At 39.3% G+C, this 25,850-nt stretch overlaps 2 protein-coding genes across 6 annotated transcripts in view; one reads left to right on the forward strand and one right to left on the reverse strand.

The window, feature by feature from the left end:
• ATP5F1C (ATP synthase F1 subunit gamma) overlaps positions 1 to 22,807 on the reverse strand; it is a 33,853-nt gene extending 11,046 nt beyond the window's left edge. For 2 of the 5 annotated variants that reach the window (XM_049882007.1, XM_049882009.1), the window contains exons 1-3: positions 22,694 to 22,806; positions 2,288 to 2,322; positions 1,617 to 1,748 (exon numbers count right to left, since the gene is read on the reverse strand). In XM_049882007.1, coding sequence (XP_049737964.1) covers positions 1,617 to 1,748; positions 2,288 to 2,322; positions 22,694 to 22,749 — 223 coding nt within the window. In that variant the 5' untranslated portion in view covers positions 22,750 to 22,806. Of the gene's footprint in view, positions 1 to 1,616; positions 1,749 to 2,287; positions 2,323 to 21,698; positions 21,923 to 22,636 lie in introns of all 5 variants that reach the window. The other 3 variants (XM_049882010.1, XM_049882008.1, XM_049882011.1) reach the window with 3 other exon arrangements.
• Positions 22,808 to 22,971: 164 nt separating this feature from the next.
• The window catches only part of KIN (Kin17 DNA and RNA binding protein), a 33,126-nt gene continuing 30,247 nt past the window's right edge, over positions 22,972 to 25,850 (forward strand). The window contains exon 1 of the mRNA XM_049882012.1: positions 22,972 to 23,140. Coding sequence (XP_049737969.1) covers positions 23,027 to 23,140 — 114 coding nt within the window. The 5' untranslated portion in view covers positions 22,972 to 23,026. The remainder of the gene's footprint in view (positions 23,141 to 25,850) is intronic.

A 25,850-nucleotide genomic window follows, 5' to 3' on the forward strand; every position in this document is an offset into this window, starting at 1 on the left:
TGGGAATTTTTCAATTCTTCATTTTTATTTTTCCAGTATAGCTTCACTATTCATTTCCAAGATCAAACAAATTTATAATGAAATAAGTATCACAAAAGGTTAACATGTTCGGCTGCTCACCAAAAGGTTGGTGGTTTCAGTGTAACCAGAGTTACCTCAGAGGAAGGCCTAGGCCATATACTTCTGAAAAATCAATCATCAAAAACCCTACAGAGCACAGTTCTGCTCTAACACACATGGGGTTGCTATGAGTCAGAATCCACTTGAAGGCAGCTGGTACTGGCACCATGTCACATCTCTTCCCCAATAACAAGATTAACCAAGAATGTACTATAAAACATTATAAAGAAAAAATGTTTTTATGGTTTTAAAAGAATAGCAATAGGAATGAAGAAAGTATCTTAAAACGAAACTTTTCAGCTTGTTCCCGCTTCCACATCATGAGGAATACCCATGACTACACAGTCAACACCCACTGCAGGTACCATCTCCCACCACCCACCCCCCATCCTGTAGTCCCGGAATATCACCACATCACAAGGTGTAACAGGATGAAATCAAGCACTTGAATCTGATGTACTACTTTTCCACGTTCTTTTGATAGTATATTTAATAATCTAGGAAAATTGCAGAATTTTTTTTTTTATTGTACTTTAGATGAAGGTTTACAGAACAAACTAGCTTCTCATTAAACAGTTAGTACACATATTGTTTTATGACATTGGTTAACAACCCCACAACATGTCAACACTCTCCCTCTTCCACCTTGGGTTCCCTATTACCAGCTTTCCTGTCCCCATCTGCCTTCTAGGCTTGCCCCTGGGCTGGTGTTCCCCTTTAGTCTTGTTTTGTTTTATGGGCCTGACTAATTTTTGGCTGAAGGGTAAACCTCAGGGGTGACTTCATTACTAAGCTAAAAGGGTGTCTGGGGGCCATACTTTCAGGGGTTTGTCTAGTCTCTGTCAGGCCAGTAAGTCTGGTCTTTTTTTGAGTTAGAATTTTGTTCTACATTTCTTTCCAGCTCTGTCTGGGACCCTCTATTGTGATCCCTGTCACAGCAGTCAGTGGTAGTAGCCAGGCACCATTTACTTATACTGGACTCAGTCTGGTGGAGGCCATGGTAGTTGTGGTCCATTAGTGCTTTGGACTAACTTTTCCCTCGTATCTTTAGTTTTCTTCATCCTCCCTTGCTTGTGAAGGAGTGAGACCAGAAGAGTATTCTAGATGGCCGCTTGCAGGGTTTTAAGACCTCAGGCGCTACTCACCAAAGTAGAACGTAGGAAATTTTCTTTATAAACTCAGAGTATTTTTAAAGCCATTTAAGTCACTTATAGTGGTTAAGTTCTGAGGCCAAACTGTGTAGGTTTACATGGGGGCTTTTGTCACTTCCATATGTGACACTGGGCTAGTTACTTAACTTCTGTGTGCTTTAGTTTTTCTCATGAAAAGCAGAGGCTATAACAGTTCCCACCTCATAGGATTGTTGTAAAAATTAAATGAGTACACATAAGGCACTCAAAACAGACCTGACATCATCATAAGCACTTAATAAAAGTCATTAGTGAGCTTTTTGTTAATCAGTTCTTTTTAGTTTGTGAATTATACTCTTCTCTTACCCATAGATCCTACTCCATATACTCGAGCCGGTTTCAGCTCCCTCTCAGCTCGGGCATATTTTGCTGCTGCTACCATTTTCATAGACTTGGTAATTTTCTGGATGTTTTTGATTGATTTTAGTCGCCTGGTAACTGAAAAATATAAGTGTCTTGTTAAGGTATAGGAATTATAGAATAATTTTATTTGTGAATTTATTTAAATATTTTCCTAAAGTGCAAGGTAAAATAAAAAGCATTTTGACCATTAATACACAGTGGATGAAATGATGCTAAACTAAGCTTAATGTTAGAATACTGATATTCATAAAAAAAGAGCAAGTCAAATTGCTACTTAGGACAAGCAAAATGGCAACATAATACTATAACATTTAAAACACTAAAAGATACTGAAAATGGCCTTTAACAATATATTCCATAACATTATTTTCATATGTGGACAAATAGTATTTTCTAATTATATAATTATCAGCATACAGACAATAGAATCCTACCAAAATTTTCTCACGTGTCATCTCATACTGTTCTTTTCCAAAACAGGTCCAATGTCTCACACATATAATATAAACTCATTTTATAAATTTTGACCAAATATAATCGGTTAAAGCTGTATATCTTTGAAAGTATTTTTATTATTTCGTCTTTTAATTAACATATTAAAACAAAGTACTTACTATCTTTCAAAGTTGCCATATTTCGAACTTGGATCCTAGGAATAAAGATTTTAAGAATATTTCAGTATGTTTGAAAAATACTTCCATTATACAAGAAAACTTTTCAAGTTAATATACTTAACAAATTCCCCATAGAAATCTTATCAAATACAGCAAATCTGAATATATAGGAATGTCTATATATACTTTAATTCCTTAATACTGGTTCCAAACCCTGTATCAAAGGCTTCAATTTATTCTACCGATCTAACATGCTGAGCAAATAATCCAAGAAGATGGACAATATGAAGAACGGGGCATCAGGATTGAAGGAAGACTCATTAACAACCTGTGTTATGCAGATGACACAACCTTGCTTGCTGAAAGTGAAGAGGACTTGAAGCACTTACTGATGAAGATCAAAGACCACAGCCTTCAGTATGGATTACACCTCAATGTAAAGAAAACAAAAATCCTCACAACTGGAAATAAGCAACGTCATGATAAATGGAGAAAAGACTGAAGTTGTCAAGGATTTCATTTTACTTGGATCCACAATCAACGCCCACGGAAGCAGAAGTCAAGAAATCAAAAGACGCATTGTATTGGGCAAATCTGCTGCAAAAGGCCTCTCTTAAGTGTTGAAAAGCAAAGATGTCACCTGGGAGACTAAGGTGCACCTGACTCAAGCCATAGTATTTCTAGTATTTCCAATTGCCTCATGTGCATGTGAAAGGTGGGCAATGACTAAGGAAGACAGAGGAGTAACTGATGCCTCTGAACTGTGGTGATGGCGAACAATACTGAATATACCAAGGACTGCCAAAAGAACAAACAGATCTGTCTTGGAAGAGGTACAACCAGAATGCTCCTTAGAAGCAAGGATGGTGAGACATCTTACATACTTTGGACACGTTATCAGGGGGGATCAGTCCCCGGAGAAGGACATCATACTTGGTAGAGTACAGGGTCAGTGAAAGAGGAAGACCATCAACAAGACGGATTGACACAGTGGCTGCAACAATGGGCTCAAGCGTAACTGGATGGCACAGGACCCAGCAGTGTTTCAATCTATAGTATATAAGGTTGCTATGAGTTGGAACCGACTCCAGGACACTTAACAGCAACAACAACATAAACTTTCCATTAGACTCACAACGGCATTCACACATGCACCTCCATGCCTTTGCCTGTATTATTTCGATGACAGAAAGGTCCTATCCCTGGCTAGGCTATCCAACTAAAGATGCAGGCCAATGAATATCCCGTTACCGCTGAGTCCATTCCAACTCATAGCGACCTTACTGGACAGAGCAGAGCTGCCCCACAGGGTTTCCGAGGACCAGCTGGTGGATTCAAACTGCAGCCGAGATTTAACAACTGCGCCACCTCTAAATAGCATTCCTTGACTTCCTCAGTTCATGGCAACCTTCTCAAATAACACTTAGAGTTGATGATATGTTCTAACATGACTACGTGTATCAAAGTATAGTGTCTGAAACAACTTTTAACTTCTGCAAGTCAATTCAACATTTACTCAGCAGCTGCTACATTCCTGGTAAACAGGACATGGTCTCCGATCACAAGAAGTACACAACGTAAAACATAATGATAACAAAATTCACATTATTTCCCTACGGTCTTTAAAATTAAAGTGCTTATACAAGAGATGGGTAGTACTTATGCATAAAAGTCAAAATGATTTGGCTTTTTTCTAACCCTGGCATCCTGTCATAACTAAAACACTAATAGCATGTGAATACATAATATACATGACCTATGGCCCAAAAATTACTTCATTTTTCTTTCTTTTTCTATTAAGTGTCATTTTCAAATAGGTTTATTTCCTTCTTTTCTAAGGTCCCAGACTTTACGTCAAACCTCAGATAGGAATCTTACAATTAAAAACATATAAAATTGCTAAAGACAAGAGTAAACATCCTGATTAATTCTTTATAGTTCTCTCATTATCCAGAAATTTATAGAGCACTTACTGCATAAAAGAGAATTACTAGGTGCTGGATACAAAATGAATATGAGAGGATCTCTGCCCTAGGAAAGTTAGGTCTAGTTGATAAAATGGTACATTATAACACGTTAAATTGCCTTTCAGCCCTTAAATTCATACAAAGAACCTGTATTGGTCAGGGAAAGTTTCATGGGAGAATAAGAACCAATAAATCTGTGCCTAAAAAGGGCCTAAGGAGGGCATTCTGGGAACAGCACCTAGTTTGAAAGAAGTAACAGTGAGAAACGGTAGAAGATGAAGCTGGAGACACAGTTAATAAGTTTAAGTATTTTATAGGTAGGTTGCTATGAGTTGAAATTGACTTGACGGCAACAGAACAGGCTTGGTATTTTTCTTTTTAGGGACACAGTGTTTATAAAGCCTACTAAGCATTTGATTTTTCAGTAAAGGACCTTGGATGGCAGTGAAAAACACACAGAGAAGCTGCAGTACTGACATAAAACCAAAAAAAAAAAAAAAAAAAACTCATAGTGACCCTAGAGGACAGAATAGAACTGCCCCATAGGGTTTCCAAGGAGCACCTGCCGACCTTTTTGGTTAGCAGCTATAGCACTCAACCACTACACCACCAGGGTTTCCAACATTGATATGGGGACTGCATAAGGGGCTACTGCAGCTTTCAGACAAGAGAGGTTAAAAACCTGGACTAAGGTGTTGGCAAAGCAGTAAAAGGCTGGATTTGGGAGCAAGTTCTCAGAGTGAAGAAGAAAACAATAAGGATGACACAAAGGTTTCTAATTTAATGATCGGAGTAGATGGCATTGTTATTAACCAGGATAGAAAAACTGGGTGAAGATAATTTCTCTGGAAATAATGAATTTAGAATACAATATAGTTAAGAAGACTATGGGGCCAGATGAAAATGTCCACTGTCTGGGAATAAGGAGAGGTTTTGGGATTGGAGAAACTATCAGTAAACATGGTAGTTGATGTCCCCTTCCCCCCAACACACAGCAGGTAGATTAGGAACAAAACTTGTCAACAAACCAACATTTCAGTGGCAGTTAATGGCTTAAAAGAGCAAATGAGTAAGAACTGTGCACAGAGACAGTGAAAGCAGAACAGTATTTTCAAAGAATTTGGGTTGGAAGGAAGGAGGTACGTAAGGTGGTAACCTAAAAGTAAGGACAGAGAGGGTGTATTAGGTTGGAGCATGAGGCTAAGGAAAAGGAGAAAGTGGAAAGGAAAGGACTTAGAACAAACGAAAAACTTAAATGGGTCAGAGAGGTAACACATATGAATGAAGACAGCAGAGTAGATGGAGATAATAAACCCAAAAGCCCAGGCTGGAAGGAGCAGCTACTACTCTGTTCTATTCAACTGGGATCGTAAGTATCACTTTTCAACACTGTCTTAATGGTAACACTTAAAACAAAAATATGACACAAGCTTTATAAAAAGCCATTCAGTCAAAGCAATATAAATGTAATACTGAGCTAGTTGGTTAATCGTCTTTATTTTAATTATTTCAAGGAAAATGAAGATGTATTTTCCAGGTTTCTTTTTAAGTACCCAGATAATCTCTAAATTTTAAAATGATCTAACAGAAATATAAAGTAAAATAATATTATTTCTACACCTACAGAGAAACACTGGATTATCTCTGAGGATTCCAGGTACTTAAGCTCTAACAGTTTGCTGATATGAATTAAAAATACTGTATGAATGACTTCCTAGCAGCCCCCCAAAATTACCAAAATAGGTATTTCTGGATATTTCCTAAGTCGAGCACTTTTTATATTGAGAGACTGACAATAAGCCAGAGATATTGTTAGGCTCATCTCAATTCATGAAATAAAATGAAAAATAATCTTTAAAAATTCAAAGCTTCCAAGGATGTATGGAAAAGATTTAGCTATGTGGTTTATTCTCTGCAGAGCAGTTTGTCACAAGGAAACAATAAAAAACAACCAAAAAGTGTCCAACAATAGGAGACATACTAATTAATCAATCAATACAATAAAATATTAGAAAATTATGAAAAATGATGTAGAAAACAAAAGCACTTGAAAGATGTTCACAATAAAGTGGTATTTAAAAAAAAAAAAAAAACCAAAAAGCAGGTTTTGGTGACTTCAAATTTCAGCTCCAAGCAAGATAAATAACCAAAAATCTACACCTCGGTATAGCATATTCAAATTGCAGAAAACCACAGACAAAGAGAAGATCTTGAAGGCGGAGGTGGGGGAACCTAACTTATACCAGAAGAAGGATAAGAATTAACCCAGACTTCTATTCAGAAATCAGGCAAGCAAGAAGGGAGTAAAGTGAAATATTTAAGGTGTTGAAAGAAAAAAAAGCTCATTCTGTAGAATTCTGTATCCAATGAAATTACCCTTCACAAATGGAGAAATACTTTTAGACAAACAGAGGAAATCTGTTGTCTTGTAAGAAATTTTCAAAGAAATTCTATGGAGAAAAGGAATAAATGAAGGTAAAGTAAAATCTTTTCTTTCTCTTATTCTTAATTGATCCAATAGGTAGGTAACTTTATTCAAACTAATAACAACAACAATGCAATGGGTGACTATAACATATGGATAAGTGATGCTATCAAAGGACAGGAGGAAAGAACTGGGAATATTTTCCTGTAAGGTACCTGTACTTCCCATGAAGTGGTAGAGTGCTATTTAAAAGTGGACTTGGATTAGTTGTAAAAGTTGAAAATGGTTGCCAGAAAATAACTTTCTTAAAAGTATAGTTGATATGCTAAAAGAGAAAAGAGTCATATAAACCACTCAATTAAAACCAGAAGGCAAAAAAGAGGGGAAGATTAAAAAAAAAAGCACAACAAATAGGGATCAAAAAGATACACTATGCTAACATTAATGAAAAGAAAGCTGGTATGGCTGTATTAATTTCAGACAAAGCAGACTTCGGGATAAGGGAAATTATCAGGGACAAAGAGAGTTGAATGATAAAAGGTCAATTCTCCAAGAAGATGTAACAGTCATTAATGTATACACAACCAGTGTCAATATAGGAAGCTAAAACTGATAGAACTGCAAGGAGAAATAGACAAATTCACTACCATAATTGGAGACTTTAACACCCTTGCATCAGTAATTGGCAGGTCTGACAGGCAGAAAATCAGTAAGGATTTAATTGAACTAAAGAGTACCATTGATCAACTGGATCTAATTGATATTTATAGAATACTTCAACAACAGCAAGAGTACACATTCTTCTCAAGCTCATATATAACATTTACCAAGAAAGACGACAATTTGGGCCAAAAATACTGATTAACAATTTAAAAGTATAGAAATCATACAAAATACGCTCTCAGACCACAATGGAATTAAATTAAAACAGAAGATAGATACAAAATCCAAAATACTTGGAGATTAAAAAACACACTTCTAAATAACAGTGGGTCAAAGAGGTCTCAAGAGAAATTATAAAATATTTAGAATAAAAAAATACAACTTATCAAAACTTGGATACACGAAAAGCAGCACAAGAGGGGGCATTTATAGCATTAAATACACATTTTAGAAAAAGAAGATCTAAAATCAATAAGCTTCCATTTTAGGAAATTAGAAAAGAAGAACAAAATAAACCTAAGGCAAGCAAAGAAAAATAATAAAAACTGAACAGAAATCAATAAAATTAAAAACAGAAAGTTAACAAGGAACAATGAAACCAAAAGCCAGTTCTTTGAAACAATCAATAAAATTGATTAGCTTCTAGCCAAACTGAGAAAAAAAGGGAAGACACAAATTACTAATATCATGAATGAAAAACAGACCATCACTACTGATCCCACGGTCATTAAAAGGATGATAAAGGACTACTATGAATAACCTCTATGCCCCAAAATTTGCTTAGGTGAAATGGACCAACTCCTTGAAAAACATAAACTACCAAAAGGCACGCCAAACCAAATCAAACCTCCTGCTGTCCAGTTGATTCTGAATCATAGCAGCCCTACAGGACAGTAGAACTGCCCCATAGAGTTTCCAAAGAGCAGCTGGTGGATTCAAACTGCCACCCTTTTGTTACCAGCCAAGCTCTTAACCACTGCATCACTACAGCTCCAAAACTCACACAGCAGAAATTAATCTGAATAGGCCTTGTTTTAGTTATCTAGTGCTGCTATAACAGAAATACTACAAACAGGTGGCTTTAACAAATAGAAATTTATTTTCTCACAGTTGAGGAGACTAGAAGTCCGAATTCAGAGTGCCAACTCTAGGGGGAGGCTTTCTCTGTTGGCTCTGGAGGAAGGTCCCTGTCTCTTCAGCTTCTGCTTCTTCGTTCCTTAGAGATCTCCACATAACTTGGCATCTGTTTTACCACATCTCTGCTTCTCTAGGCTGCTTGTTTAATCTTTTTTTATATCTAAAAAGAGCTTGACTCAAGACACACCCTACACTAATCCTTCCTAACTAACATAACAAAGACAACCCATTCCCAAACAAGATTGTAACCACAGGCAAAGAGGTTAGGATTTCTGTCACATATTTCTGGGGGGTAAAATTCAATCCATAACAGGCCTATATTGATTAAAGAAACTGAATCAATAATTAATAACCTTCCAAAAAAGACCACAGCGGGCCCTGAGGATTTCACTGGTTAATTTTACCAAACATTTAAGAAATGATACCAATCCTCTTCAGGAACACTTCCTAGTTCTCTGAGCCCATGATTATAGTAGTACCAAAACCATATAAAGAAATTACAAGAATGGAAAATTACAGACCAGTATCTCATGAATACAGGTAAAAAAAAATCCTGAACAAAATGCTAGCAAATCCAATCCAACAATGTATGGGAAAAATTATATACCCCAATCAAGTGGGATTTATCCCACGTATGCGAGGCTAGTTCAACATTCAAGAGTCAGTCAATTGTGTTAGGTGCTGTTGAGTCAATTTTCAACTCACAGAGACTCCACATGACAGAGTGCTGTCCCATAAGGTTTTCTAGGCTATAATCTTTACAGGAGCAAGTAGCCAGGTCTTTCTCCTGCACAGTTGCTGGGTGGGCTCTAACAGCCAACCTTTCAGTGTATAACCACTGTACCACCAGGGCTCCTTAAGAGTCAGTTAATATAATCCAAAAGGAAATCATATGACCACATCAAGAGATGCACAAAAAAGCAGTTCGACAAAAATCTTACATCCTTTCATGATAAAAACCCTCAGCAAACTATGAACAGTGAACTTCCTCAACCTTATAAAGAATATCTACAAAAAATGTACAGACAACATTACATCTAATGTTGAGAAACTACATGATTGGGAACAAGACAAGGATGTCCCCTCTCACCACGCTTACTCGGATTGGAAAGGAAGAAATACAATCATCTTTGTAAGCAGATGATATGACTTCCTATGCAGAAAAATCCCAAAGAATTGACAAAAAACTCCTGTATCTAGTAAGTGATTATAACGAGACTGCAGATTACAACATTAATATACAAAAATCAATTGTATTTCTATTTATCGGCAATGAACACCTGGAATCAGAAATGCAGACTTTGATGAAAGAAATCAAGGGATGACTAAATAAATGGAGATATTCCAGATAATATTGTTGTCAGTTCTTCCCAACTTGATCTACAGATTCAACACATCCCAATCAAAATCCTGGCAAATTACTGCATAGATGTTAACTAACTCTAAATTTCACATGGAAATGTACTAGACCGAGAATAGCCAGAACAATAATGAAAAACAAAGTCCAGAGGACTAATACTACCCAACTTCAAGCTTGGTATAAATCTACAATAATCAAGACAGTGTTTATAGCAGCATTATTGATAATCACTAAAACCTAGAAGCAAATAAAATGTCCTTCAATAGATGAATGTATAAACAAACACTGTACGGTACAACTATACAATGGAGTATTACTCAACAATAAGAAATGAGCCATCAAGCCACAAATAGACATGTAGGAACCTTAAATGCATAGTGCTGAGTGAGACTTCCTGTGGTGGAAACAGTTACCACACTCTGCTACTAACTGAAAGGCTGACAGTGTGAGTCCACCCAGAAGCACCTCCGAAGAAAAGCCTGGCAATCTACTTCCAAGAAATCAGCCATTGAAAACCCCATGAAGCACAGTTCTGCTCTGACACACATGGGGTTGCCATGAGGCCGAACTGATTGGATGGCAACTGATTTTGTTTTTTAAGTGAAAGAAGCCAGTCTGAATAGGCTACATACTGTATGATTCCAGTTGTGTGTCACTGTGGAAAAGGTAAAACCACAGAGACAGTAAAAAAGATCAGTGGTTGCCAGGGGTATGGGGGGAGAGAGGAGAATAAATACATGGGGCACAGGGGACTTTTATTTATAACTAAAGTTATACACTGTAAGTGACATTTTGACATGATTTTAGCAGACCCCAATTTAACTGACACAAGTTTCTAGTCAGAGAATATCATATGGAACAAATCTGAACTGCATACCATGTTTGATGAACACACTAAGGTTTGTTTTTGTAAGCATGACAAGTGACAGGTCTGAAGAGATAGCATCTTTTGTGATTCTTTATGCTGTGCACATGCCCTAATTCCACATGTTTTAAAGCACTCTCGTGTTTAGCCTTCATCTAGCTTTAAAGATGTCTGTCTATGCTACAACTTTATTTTTTAGGTATAATTTGAGTGCAGAATAACCATGAAATGAATGAACTATATTTAGGAAGAGCTTACGCTTTATACAACTTTTGCAAATTGTATTCAGATAAAGTTCTGAAGAAGAATCATTAACAACCTGCAATATGCAGATGATACACCCTTGCTTGCTAAAAGCGAAGAGGACTTGAAGCGCTTCCTGATGAAGACCAAAGATTAACAAAGATTGTGAAGATGGCACAGGACCAGGGAGTGTTTTCATTGAGTTGTACATACGGTCACTATGAGTTGGAACTGACCTGACGGCACCTAACAACCAGAAGAAATCCTCTGGAGATTATCTGGGAAACTTGAAATGTATGAAAAAGAGTGAGCGGATGGAGAATCAAATGGATTGTTCAATTTGTAGCCACTGGTATCCTATTATAAAACAGCACCATTTTAGGGACTGCTGAATACCAGAAAAAAAATAGATAAGTATTTTCTCAGATTTGAGGACAGTAAAATCAGGGACTGTTTTCTCAAATTTCTTCTATTTTCTTAAATGCTGCCTCCCAATACCTATTTTTAAAATGGATTTAATTCCAAAAATTTTAGGGTATTTTACTGATACTCAAAGCAACTACTAAAATAATTCACCATGATTTCAATTAAGCCTAATTCTTAATTAACGATAGCTAACTACAGTTAGTATAGTTACAATAACTACGTTGCTGTTGTTAGGTGCCATCGAGTCCGCTCTGACTCGCGGTGACCCACATATAACACAATTAAACACTGCCTGGTCCTGCACCATCCTCACAATCATTGCTATGTTTGAGCCTATTGTTGCAGCCACTGTGTCAATCCATCTCATCGATAACTATAATAAGAAACTCTACTTTTAAGTGTTCAGTAATCAAAAGTCCCAAGGTCAGTTAAATTGGGAAAAGACAGTCTGTTTAACAAATGGTGCTGGCATAACTGGATATCCGCCTGCAAAAAAATGAAACAAGACCCATACCTCACACCATACACAAAAACTAACTCAAAATGGATCAAAGACCTAAATATAAAATCTAAAACGATAAAGATCATGGAAGAAAAAATACAGACAACACTAGGAGCCCTAATACATTGCATAAACAGTAGGCAAAACATTACTAACAGTACACAAACACCAGAAGAGAAAACTGGGAGCTTCTAAAAATCAAACACCTAAGCTCATCCAAAGACTTCACCAAAAGAGTAGAAAGATTACCTACAGACTGGGAAAAAGTTTTTACCTATGACATTTCCTTCCGATCAGCATCTGATCTCTCAAATCTACATGATACTGCAAAAACTCAACAACAAAAAAACAAATAACCCAATTAAAAATGGGCAAAGGAGAGGCAGGGCCAAGATGGCGGAATATCAAGATGCTTCCAGTGACCCCTCTTACAACAAAGACCCGAAAAATCAAGTGAAACGACTGTATTTATGACAAGCTAGGAGCCCTGAATATCAAAGGCAAAGGCAGAAAATAGACTGAGAGGCAGGGGGAGGAAGACAGTTCAGAAGCAGAGAGGAATTGCCGGACCTGAACCGCAAGGCACCCTCAGGCACCAGGAGCAGCTGTGGCAGCTGGTAGTAGCCTTCAGCTACAGATTCCTCAGGGAGACTGCGCAGCCTACTCACACCTCTGGAACCAGATAAGAACAGCGCTCTCCGCAAAAGCTAAGTACTTGCATATATTTTACCATGGCCCCCATCCCCAAGCCGGTTTCAGTGGCTGCGGATTTCCCTGAGCCTGAGATAGGCCCATTTGAATGCCCCGAGCCATGCTCCAGATTTGGAGATGGAGTAAATTCACAAGAGGGGGAAAAGACAATTTGCCAGCTCTACTAACCTGGGGAGCTCAGGACAGATGAGGCTCCTGTCCAAGCATGAACAGTCTGTGGACTTTGAATACCTTTCCTCCCTGCATGGAACTGTGTGGGCCTGTTTCAGGAGAACAGCCCCTTGCTGGCAGACTGCAACTGTTTTAGCTGTGCCGTTGAGAGGTGGGTGTTTGATATTTGACACTGCTTTGCCTATTAAACAGGGTACACACCTACCCACATCAGGGGCCTAAGGATTGGTGGCTCCACTCAGGTCACCCAGCCATCCACAAAAGGGGTCCAAGAATAACTGGTACCTCCCAATCCTTACAAACAAAACCACTGGGTGCCCATGGTCCATCTGTAGAACCCAACCGCCTGTACGGTCTAGGGAACAGGGATGCACTTTTCTCAGAGACACTCAGGGGACGGTTCTCAACCCCCTGCTCTGTTCAGAGCATGCCTCCCTGCTGCAACCAGATACCAGCACCAACACCAAACATCCCTGCCCCTCTAAGACTGTAGGACAGAGCCTGTACCACACACTTGATGATCAGCTGAATCCACACAAGAAAAGTGAATGGACACATAAGATCATATACCTGATACCAGCTCTAGCCATCTGGTGACAGGACATCAGAGCTCCAAAGGTAAAAATAATCAAGCTAGCTCATGCAAGCAACCCATGTGGGCATATCAAAACAAAACAAAGCAAGAAACTAGGATACAGTAAGCAAACATAAAATAAACTAATACAATAACTTCTAGAGGGCTCGGGGACCACAGTCAATATCAAACCACATAAAGAATCAGACCATCATCGCTTCAACAAGCTCTCAAAACAGCATCACAGGATCTTCTGAATGAAGGTGCCTTCCTGGAATTACTGGAAGCAGAATTCAAAAGATTAATATACAGAGCTTTTCAAGACATCAGAAAGGAGATCAGGCGAATATGCAGAACAAGCCAAGGAACACACAGATATAACAGCTGAAGAAATTAAAATGGTTATTCAAGAACATAATGAAAAATTTAATAAGCTGCAAGAATCCATACAGAGACAGCAATCAGAAATTCAGAAGATTAACAATAAAATTACAGAATTAAATCAATAGAAAGTCAGAGGAGCAGAATCAAGCAAGTGGAAGGCAGAACTGGGGACCTTGAAGATAAAGCACTTGACACCAATATATTTGAAGAAAAATCAGATAAAAGAACTTAAAAAAACAAAGAAATCTTAAGAATCATGTGCCACTGTATCAAGAGAACTAACCTATGAGTGATTGGAGTACTAGAAGAGAGAGGGATAACAGCAAATACAGAGAGAATTGTTGAAGATTTGCTGGCAGAAGACTTTCCTGGTATCACGAAACAAGAGAAGACATCTATCCAAGATGCTCATCAAACTCCACATAAGATAGATTTTAAAAGAAAGTCACCAAGACATATCATCAAACTTGCCAAAACCAAAGATAGAGAATTTTAAGAGCGGCTACAGATAAATGAAAAGTCACCTACAAAGGACAGTCAATAAGAATAAGCTCAGACTACTCGGCAGAAACCATGCAGGCAAGAAGGCAATGGGGTGACTTATAAAAACTGCTGAAGGAAAAAAATTACCAGCCAAGAATCATATATCCAGAAAAACTATCTCCGAAACATGAAGGTGAAATTAGGACATTTCCAGAGAAACAGAAGTTTAGGGAATTTGTAAAAACCAAACAAAAACTACAAGAAATACTAAAGGGAGTTCTTCGGTTAGAAGATCAATAATATCAGGTATCAACCCAAGACTAGAACACTGTACAGAGCAATCAGATGTCAACCCAGATAGGGAAATCACAAAAATAAAGATAAAAAAGCCCACTCAAAACAGGGAAACAGCGATGTTATTAAGTAAAAGAAGACCACATTAAAATAATAAAGAGGGACTAGGAAATGTAGTCATGGATCTTTCATATGGAGAGGAAGACAAGGCGATATAAAGAACTAAAAGTTAGGTTTTAAACTTAGAAAAATAGGGATAAATATTAAGGTAACCACACAGGAGACTAACTATCCTATTCATGAAAATAAAATACAAGAAAAAAATAGAGCCACAGCAGAAACAAAATCAACAACGAAGAGGAAAAGACAAGATATAAACTACTCACCACAAAAAATTAAATGTGAAATAGCATCTGTCAACAACACACACAAAAAGACATCAAAATAACAGCACTAAACTCATATCTATTCATAATTATGCTGAATGTTAACAGACTAAATATACCAATAAAGAGACAGAGAGCAGCAGAAAGATAAAAAAAAAAAAGATCCGTCTATATGCCGCCTACAAGAGACACACCTTAGACTTAGAGACACAAACAAACTAAAACTCAAAGGATGGAAAAAATATATCAAGCAATCAACAATCAAAAAAGAGCAGGAAGAGGCAGCGCCAAGATGGTGGAATAGACAGATGCTTCCGGCGATCCCTGTTTACAACAAAGACCCAAAAAAACAAGTGAAACGAGTATATTTGTGACAAGCTGGGAGCCCTGACCATCAAAGGCAAGCTTAGACAACAAACTGAGGGGCAGGGGCAGGAAGAGACTGTTCAGAAGTGGAGAGGAGTTACCGGACCTAAATCGTAGGAAACCCTCAGGTAGCATTCCCAGAGCAGTGGTGGCAGCAGGCTGGTACTAGTATTCGGCTGCTGTTTCCTCAAGGAGAAGCAACCAGCCGCACAGCCTACTCACACCTCCAGAACATGAAAAGAAGGGCGCTCTCGGCAAAAGCTAAATATTTGCGTGTATTTTACTGCCCCCCCCCCCCCCCCACCAAAGCCGGCTTTAGTGGCTGAATCCCTGGGCCTGAGATAGGCCCTTTTGAGCACCTAGAGCCATCCTCCTGGCCTTAGGGAGCGAGAATGTTCGCAATTGGGGGGAAAAGATAATTTGCTAGCTCCATTAATGTCGGAGCTCAGGATAAAAGCGGCTCCTGGCCAGGCATAAGCCGTCCGTGGACCTTGGGCACCTTTCCCTTCTGCATGGACCTGTGTGGGCCTATTTCAGAAGAATAGGCCCTAGCTGGCAAACTCCAACCATTTCAACTGTACAGTGGACAGGTAGGAGTTTGACATTTGACATTGCTTTGCCTGTTAAACAAGGTCCTCACCTACTCAGATCAGGGACCTAGGGACTGGTAGCTCCACTCAGGTAACCCACCCACCCATGACAGGATTCCAAAGATAACTGGTACTTCCCAGTCCTTACAACCTAAAATTTTGGGTGCCCATGGTCCGTCCGCAGAACCTACCCAACTGCATGCTCTAGGCAACAGGGATGCGTTTTCCTCAGAGACACTCAGGGATTGGTTCTCAGTCCCCTGCCTTGCTCACAGCATGACTCCCTGCTGCAATCAGATACCAGTATATACCCCAACCACTCCTGCCCCTCTAAGACTGTAGGACAGAGCCTGTACCACACACATGATGATCAGCTACCTGGAAACCTGAGCTGAATTCATACAAGAAAACTGAATGGACTCCTAGACTAATACACCCGATAATAGCTCCAGCCAGCTGGGGACAGGACATCAGAGCTCCAAAGGCAAAAATAATCAAGCTAGGTCACTCAAGCAACCCATAGGGGTATACCAAAACAAAACAAAGCAAGCAGCTACAACACAGTAAAAAAAAAGTAGGCAAGCATAAACTAATACAATAACTTATAGATGGCTCAGAGACAACAGTCAATATCAAGTCACATAAAGAAACAGACCATGATCACCTCAACAGGCTCTCAAAACAAAGAATCCAGGGCTCTTTTAGATGAAAGTGCATTCCTGGAAGTACCAGATGCAGAATACAAAAGTTTGATATACAGAACCCTTCAAGACATCAGGAAGGAAATGAGGCAATACGCAGAACAAGCCAAGGAACACACAGATAAAGCAACTGAAAAAATTAGAAAGATTATTCAGGAACATAATGAAAAGTTTAATAAGCTGGAAAAATCCATAGACAACAATCAGAAATTCAGAAGATTAACAATAAAATTACAGAATTAAACAACTCAGTAGAAAGTCAGAGGAGCAGAACTGAGCAAGTAGAATCTAGAATTTCTGAACTTGAAGATAAGTCACTTGGCACTAATATATTTGAAGAAAAATCAGATAAAAGAATTAAAAAAAATGAAGAAACCTTAAGAATCACGTGGGACTCTATCAAGAGAAATAACCTACGAATGACTGGAGTACCAGAACAGGGAGGGATAACAAAAAATACAGAGAGAATTGTTGAAGATTTGTTGGCAGAAAACTTCCCTGATGTTCTGAAAGATGAGAAGATATCTATCCAAGATGCTCATCAAACTCCACGTAAGGTAGATCTGAAAAGAAAGTCACCAAGACATATTATCATCAAACTTCCCAAAACCAAAGATAAAGAGAGAATTAAAAGAACAGTGAGGGATAAAGGAAAAGTCACCTACTCAGGAGAGCCAATAAGAATAAGCTCAGACTACTCAGTTTTTTTTTACTCAGCAGAAACCATGCAGGCAAGAAGGCAATGGGATGACATATTTAAAAAATTGAAGGAAAAAAACTGCCTGCCAAGAATCATATATCCAGCAAAACCGTCTCTTAAATATGAATGTGAAATTAAGACATTTCCAGATAAAAACAAGTTTAGGGAATTTGTAAAAACCAAACCAAAACTAAAAGGAGTTCTTTCGTTAGAAAATCAACGATATCAGGTATCAACCCAAGACTAGAACACTGGGCAGAGCAACCATAAGTCAATCTAGACAGGGAAATCAAAAAACAAAAAAAAAACAAAGCTAGATTATTTAAAAAAAAGCTCAAAACAGGGTAACAGCGATGTTATTATATAAAAGAAGACAACATTAAGACAATAAAGAGGGACTAAGAAATTTAATCAAATACCTTTCATATGGAGAGGAAGATACGGTGATGCAAAGAAATAAAAGTTAGTTTCAAATTTAGAAAAATAGGGGTAAATAATAGGGTAACCACAAAGGAGACAAACTATCCTACTCATCAAAACAAAATACATAGGAAAAAGAGAGACTCAGCAGAAACAAAATCAACAACAACGAATATGAGGAAAGGACAATATGTAAAAAAAATCTACTCAGCACAAAACCTAAGTGGGAAAAAGAAACTGTCAACAACACAAAAAAAGACATCAAAATGACAGCACTAAATTCATACCTATCCATAATCCATAATTACCTGAATGTAAATGGACTAAATGCACCAATAAAAAGACAGAGAGTGGCAGAATGGATTAAAAAACAAGATCCATCTATATGCCGCCTACAAGAGACACACCTTAGAAACAAACTAAAACTCAAAGAATGGAAAAAAAAAAAAAAAATCAAGCAAACAACAATCAAAAAAGAGCAGGAGTGGCAATATTAATTTCTGACAAAAAAGACATTAAAGTTAAATCCATCATAAAGGATAAGGAAGGACACTATATAATGATTAAAGGGACAATACACCAAGAAGACATACCCATATTAAATATTTATGCACCCAATGACAGGGCTGCAACATACATAAAACAAACTCTATCAGCATTGAAAACTGAGACAGCTCCACAATAATAGTAGGAGACTTCGACACGCCACTTTCAGTGAAGGACAGGACATCCACAAAGAAGCTCAATAAAGACACAGAAGATCTAAATGCCACAACCAGCTTGACCTCATAAACACATACAGAAAACTCCACCCAACAGCAACCAACTACAGTTTCTTTTCTAGTGCACATGGAACATTCTCCAGAATAGACCACATATTGGATCATAAAGCAAGCCTCTGCAGAATCCAAAAGACTGAAATATTACAAACCATCTTCTCTGATGATAAGGCCATAAAAGTGGAAATCAATAACAGGAAAAGAAATCAAACAATTCGAAACTGAACAATACCCTGGAAGAAAAAATAGGGACAACGTTAGCCTTAATACATGGCATAAACGGTATACTAAACATTACAAAGAATGTAGAAGAAAAACTAGATAACTGGGAGCTCCTAAAAATCAAATGCCTATGCTCATCCAAAGACTTCGCCAAAAGAGTAAAAAGACTACCTACAGACTGGGAAAAAGTTTTTAGCTGTAACATTTCCAATCAGCACCTGATCTCTAAAATCTACATGATACTGCAAAAACTTAACTACAAAATGGGGAAAGGATATGAACAGACACCTCACTAAAGAAGCCATCCAGGCAGCAAACAGATACATGAAGAAATGCTCATGATCATTAGCCATTAAAGAAATGCAAATCGAAACTACAATGAGGTTCCATCTCACTCCAACAAGGCTGGCATTAATCCAAAAATCACAAAATAATAAATGTTGGAGAGAGGTTGTGGAGAGTCTGGAACACTTACACACTGCTGGTGGGAATGTAAAATGGTACAACCACTTTGGAAATGGATTTGGGGCTTCCTTAAGCAGCTAAAAATAAAACTACCATACGATCCAGGAATTCCACTCCTTGGAATATATCCTAGAGAAACAAGAGCCTTTACATGAACAGATATATGCAAACCCATGTTCACTGCAGCACTGTTTACAATAGCAAAAAGACAGAAGCAACCAAGGTGCCTATCAACGGATGAATGGGTAAATAATTTAGGGTATGTTCACACAACGAAATACTATGCATTGATAAAGAACAATGATGAATCCATGAAACATTTCGTAACATGGAAGAATCTGGAAGGCATTATGCTGAGTGAAATTAGTCAGATGCAAAAGGACAAATATTGTATGAGACCATTATTACAAGAACTCAAGAAACAGTTTAAACAGAGAAGAAAAAATTCTTGGATTGTTCTGAGAGTGGGAAGGGAGGGAGGGAGGGAGAGGGGTACTCACTAACTAGGTAGTAGACTAGACCTATTTTATGTGAAGGGAAAGACAACACACAATACAGGAGAGGTCAGTACAACTGGAGTAAGCCAAAAGCAAAGAAGTTTCCTGAATAAACCAAATGCTTCGAAGGCCAGCGTAACAGGGGCAGGGGTTTGGGGACCATGGTTTCAGGGGCCATCTAGGTCAACTGGCATAATAAAATCTATTAAGAAAACATTCTGCATCCTACTTGGGAGAGTGGTGTCTGGGGCTTTAAACGCTAGCAAGCGGCCATCTAAGACGCATCAATTGTTTTCAACCCACCTGGAGCAAAGAAGAATGAAGAACGCCAAAGACACAAGGTAATTACGAGCCCAAGAGACAGAAAGGGCCATATAAACCAGAGATTCCATCAGCCTGAGACCAGAAGAACTAGATAATGCCCGGCTACAACTGATGTCTGCCCTGACAGGGAACACAACAGAGAAACTCTGAAGGAGCAGGAGAGCAGTGGGATGCAGACCTCGAATTCTTGTAAAAAGCCCAGACTTAATGGTCTGACTGAGACTAGAAGGACCCAGGAGGTCATGGTCCCCAGACCTTCTGTTAGCCAAAGACAGGAACCATTCCCAAAGCCAACTCTTCAGAGAGGAACTGGACTAGACTATAGGACAGAAAATGATACTGGTGAGGACTGAGCTTCTTGGATCAAGTAGACACATGAGGCTATGTGGGCAGCTCCTGTCTGGAGGGGAGATGAGAAGGCAGGGGGGACAGAAGCTGGCTGAATGGACACAGAAATAGGGGCTGGAGAGAAAGAGTGTGCTGTCTCATTAGGGGGATAGCAACCAGAGTACATAGCAAGGTGTATATAAATTTTTATATGAGACTGACTTGATTTGTAAAGTTTCACTTAAAGACAGTAAAAATTAAAAAAGGAAAAAAATGTTCAGTAATCTAAACAAAACTGAGGAAATGCCTTCTCAGGGATCTGTAAAGGCAAAGGTTTTTATACCCCTCGCCAACTTAGTTCTGTGGAGTGTGAAACATTAAGATGGTTTTAATTTCCGAGTTTAAAAAATATTAACAGGCAGAGAAACGGTGGAAGAGGCAGGAAACACATTAGGCACCAAGAATGATGGAATTACGTGACAAGGAAGAGGACAACCCAAGACTAGAACACAGGACAGAGCAACCAGATATCAACCCAGAAAGGAAGTGGAAAGGCTATGCTTAGCATACCGGAGCACCAACGTTCCAATTTAAAACTGACGTTCTAAAGGGATTAAGGTCAAGACTATGACTTTTATTTGCTGACTGAGGTTCCAACTTAGGCCCCTAGTAGTAGTTGTCTCAGATTAGCACTCTCATTTAAAACAATCTTTTATTAAAAGAACTTCAAATTGTTTTAGAGGTGTTCATTTTTTTATTTCTAAAATTTGATGTAAAATATTTTGTGCTGGCTGCGAAAACTTTCCGCTTTTTAAAGATCAACTTGGGTGCTACTGAAAGTTCTAAAAGTACTGTGACAGATAACATTGGTGCACAGCAAAATGAGAGGACAGTTGACGTCTGTTGAGCACCACTGTGTGCCAGAAATTATGCTCTCAAGTACCACGAAACTCAGTGAGACTATGGCTATTTGTTCATCATCACATTTTAGGGCTTATCACAGTGCAACTTGATGCAGACCAGGCACTCAACAACTGTCTGCTGAGTGACTAACAAACAGGACAACCTAAACACCTAAGAACTCAGCTACAGTGACTTGATTCCCATAATTCTGTTTCAAGTTTAGAAAAAAAAAATTTGACTTCCAATGGAAGTCCACCAAAAATTTTATGTAGCTATTTCACTTTAGATTTAATTACCTCATTCCTCTGAAAGTCTTATATATTGTTATGAATTCTTTGCTTAATGAAAAATGTATCTATTTCAATTAATGCTTTCACGAAAACCTAATTTAGTTCCTTACAAATCTCCCATACTATAAAACCAAGGAATTGCTATGACACGCCTATAGGTAATAATTCCTTTAGTACTATGTCAGAAATTCCTCAAACCAATCTTTAAAATCCTTCAAACTTGTTGCACCCTTTACCTGCATGGCAGTTAACAGATGGCATCTATCTCCTGCTCTTTGGGGCAATTTCATGACCTTGCAGGGTCACTACTGCAGCATAATGGTTTCATGATAGTACGAGGTGTCCTTCCCTTCTCCTTGCACAGACAGATCTTTAAGGTCCCTTCTGCATCAAAACTACCATCAGCCCATGACTGCATTTTTTCAATTCACCTTCGTTTCTTCAGTGCCCATCAGAACGTCTAGTAAATACAAACAGTAGGCGCTTAATAAATATTCTGGCTGAATGGAACTTAAGAGGTTTACTGTGCTCTGTATTGGAGCACTGGTCGCAGAGCGGTTAAGAGCTCGGCTGCTAAACAAAAGGTTAGCACTACGAATCCACCAGCCGCTCCTTGGAAGCCCTATGGGGGAATTCTACCCTGTCCTACAGGGTCGTTATGAGTCGGAATCGACTCGAGGGCAACAGGGTTGGTTTGGTTTTGTTGCTCTGCACTGGCGCACTTCAAACTCTGCCCAGCACTGGGAGGTTTCAAAAGGCGTCAAGGACATAAAGCACAACTGCCCCTAGGCTTTTTCTCAGTTATGCCCTACCTCTACCTTGTGAGCTTTGCTAAGGACTCTACGATACTAGTTGCCTGGCAAGTAGTAGCACTCAATAATCATTTCTTAGATGAATGAATTCAAGAACGTCCTGAAATTACTTTAGACTAAAGTCTCCATCCCGAGATCCAAGATTACCACTCCTTTTGCCCGTCACCCCGCCCCGACAAGCCTCAGGAGACTTGGCGTGACCTTGCACTGACTCGCCGTGTCCAGCCTCTCCGCGCGCCCTTCCCCGTTCTAAAGCGCTTCCTGCAGCCCCAGTTTCGCCGGGCCTCTGCAGCAAAAAGGAGGCCTAGTCCAGACCTGAGCCCCCTGGCCCGTCCTACACGCCTCCAATGCCTTCTTCCCACCTGACCGAGCTCTTCCATCCATCCTAATTCTCCCGTTCCTACCGCAAGCTGTCATACCATTGCGGCTGCAAAGCCCAGGCCGAGACCCCAACGAGGGTAGCCCGAGAGAACATGGCGGTACCGGCTTTACTGAAGGTCGGTCAAACAGACTCACTACGCGTGCGCGGAAGCTTCCCAAGTGGCCGCCCCCAATCTCCCTTTCTCCTTCAGTCTCGCTTCCTCCCGCCAGACGGAGGGAAAACTCGCGAGCTTTGGTAGCCAGCCTTTTAAGCGCCCACCTCCTTCCGTCGCTCAGCTACCTTCACTGTTTCTCCCGCCCACTTCCGCCAGTCCGTTCCGCTTCCGGTTGGTTAGGCTCTGGGCTTAAAAGTTACTGTGTGTGTCGTCGCGATGGGGAAGTCGGATTTTCTTACCCCCAAGGCCATCTCCAACAGGATCAAATCCAAGGGGCTTCAGAAGCTTCGCTGGTATTGTCAGATGTGCCAGAAACAGTGCCGGGATGAGGTAAGAGGGCCCGGATGGCTCCATCTTCCCAGTGCCCACGCCCTGTCTTCGCACAAGGAGGGCTTCTCTGGAAAACTGGGTTCAAGTCCCGGACTCTGGGCGTTAAGGGGATGGATTTCAGATACCCAGTCAGGCAGCTCCGGAAGACGGTGTTTCTGGAGTCTGCATAGGGCGAGTCAGGTACTTAGTAGAGCCATCCTTTCTTTCAGCCCCCAGTCCCACCAGGAAACCAGTGGTCTTTGACACCTTATTCCTCCCCAATCCACTCCAAAAAGAAATAGGAAAAGGTTTTGCAGTTCTCGAGGAAGCGATCTTACTCAAGCTGTCTTAAAACCAGAGTGTGAATAGTGCAGTGCCAGACGTTCTGGCGATAACAATTCTGACTTGACATGGCTCTTAAGAGAAACAGAGTATTTGGGATTCACACCTCTTTTCGTGATTAGGTGAAAAAGGAACACTAAACTCTTCCATGCTACTTATTTAACAAGCGTTTATTGAGCACCTACAGTGTACCAAGCCCAGGATAATATTGTGGTTAAGAGTCAAACTGTCTAGCTGCGCCCCTTACTAGCTGCGTGATCTTGGGCAAGTTACTTAAATTCTCTTTGCCCGTTTTCTATTCTATTCACTTTTGTTTCTCTTTAGTTCTAACTATTTAAATCAAGATTAAATTGTCACAGAAAACAGAAACTAGTATAATGAGTATCCATATATCCATTACTCAGATTTAACATTTTAAATATATTTCCTTATCTCTGTAATGTTTTAAAGTATATAAGTTACAAATATCAGGATATTTCACCTCTAAATACTTAAGTATACCCCAGGCCTGTTGCCATCACGTCGATTCTGACTCATAGCGACCCTATAGGACAGAGTAGAACTGCCCCTAGGGTTTCCAGGAGCAACTGGTGGATTTCAACTGCCGACTTCTTGGATAGCAGCCATAGCTCTTAACCAGTGCACCACCAGGGCTCCAAATACTTAACTATACATCTCTAAAATAGCAGGAATTTTTTCTACGTAACCACCATATGTCATCGTACAGAACAAAATTAATAGAAATTCCTTTATATAATCTAATACACATTCCATATTTATATTTCCTCAGTTGCCTCTCAAATATTTTTTAAAGTTGTTTTTTTCCCCAAAAAAACTAATATCCGATTGTTCTGTTGTACATAGGGTCACTATGAGTTGGAACCGACTCCATGGCACCTGACAACAACAGTATCCAATCAAAAGCCACAAATCAATTTTGGTTATTATTGTCATACCAAAACCCAAAACCAAAGCCAATGCCGTCGAGTTGGTTCCAACTCATAGCAACCCTATAGGACAGAGTAGAACTGCCCCATATGGTTTCCAAGGAGCACCTGGTGGATTCGAACTGCTGACTTTTTGGTTAGCAGCCATAACTCTTAACCATTATGCCACCAGGGTTTCCTATGAAAAAGAAAGAAAAAAAAAACACACCCACTGCAGTCGAGTCGATTCTGACTCGTAGCTCCTCTGTAGGACAGAGTAGAACTGCCCCATAGAGCTTCCAAGGAGCACCTAGCAGATTCGAACTGCCCACCTTTTCATTAGCAGCCGTAGCATTTAACCACTATGCCACCAGGGTTTCCTATAGTTCCTGTAAATTGGAACTTAAATCTGAAGGCTTGATTAGATTCAAGTTAAACACTTTGGGGAAGAATATTTCATGGATAATCCTGTGTATTCCATAATGAATCATATAAAGAAGTCCATAACGTCTCATAGTGCTAAGATTATAGAGTAAAGATGACAGTCTTTAATGTTATAAAGTAATGGTTTCCTCCTTGTGAGAGCAAGTATTAGTGGGGTAATACTTTGGAATCATGCCAATATATCTAGTTTGCCGTCAACTCTATATATACATATGTGTTTTAGCATCCTTAAGGAGCCCTGGTGGTACAGTGGTTAAAGCACTCAGCTGCTGACCAAAAGGTTGGCGGTTGGAACCCACCAGCCACTCTGCAGGAGAGTGATGTGGTATTCTGCTTCTCTTAGGATTTACAGCCTTGGAAACCCTATGGGGCACTTCTACTCTGTCCTACAGGGTTGCTATGAGTCGGAATTGACTGGACGGCTGTACTTTTTTTTTTTTTTTTAGTATCCATGCCTAAGTCACTTATTTCGTTAGGAATAATTATTTTTCTAATTCCATTATTCTTTGTACATTCATTACTAGCTGATGTTCTTTTGTGAAATGAGTTTCTCATCAACTAGGGAATCTACTCAACAGCAAGGAGTTTGGTTTGGTTTTGGTTGTAGGGCTATTTGGTTAACTTTATTTATTTACTTATATTGTGTTTTAGGTGATATTTGGTTATCTTTATAATGTTATCCCGAAATACAGTCCTATGGAAAAGGCAGGCTAGATGCATAATTCTTCCTTTAGTTACCAACTTTCAGAGTAAGGTTCTTGTTGTGGTTTTGGGCCTATATGCCCTTAGAACTAGTCATTGCCATTTTCTACCCTTGATGACAACCTGGGGGAAGGCAAGTTGGCCCCGACAGGCTCCCTCCCCTATCTTCTATATCCCATAGTAGTGGAAGATTTAGGGGGAGGAAGAGTAGAGCCAAGGTGTTCTTCCCCTTCCCTTCCCAACTCCCTTGGGTTTCAAAGTTTAATAACATTAATTCTAGAATTTAATGGCATTTTGTTTTCATTTTATTGAATTTT

This window comes from Elephas maximus, chromosome 4 (assembly GCF_024166365.1).
Source record: "Elephas maximus indicus isolate mEleMax1 chromosome 4, mEleMax1 primary haplotype, whole genome shotgun sequence".
Classification (NCBI taxonomy): domain Eukaryota; kingdom Metazoa; phylum Chordata; class Mammalia; order Proboscidea; family Elephantidae; genus Elephas; species Elephas maximus.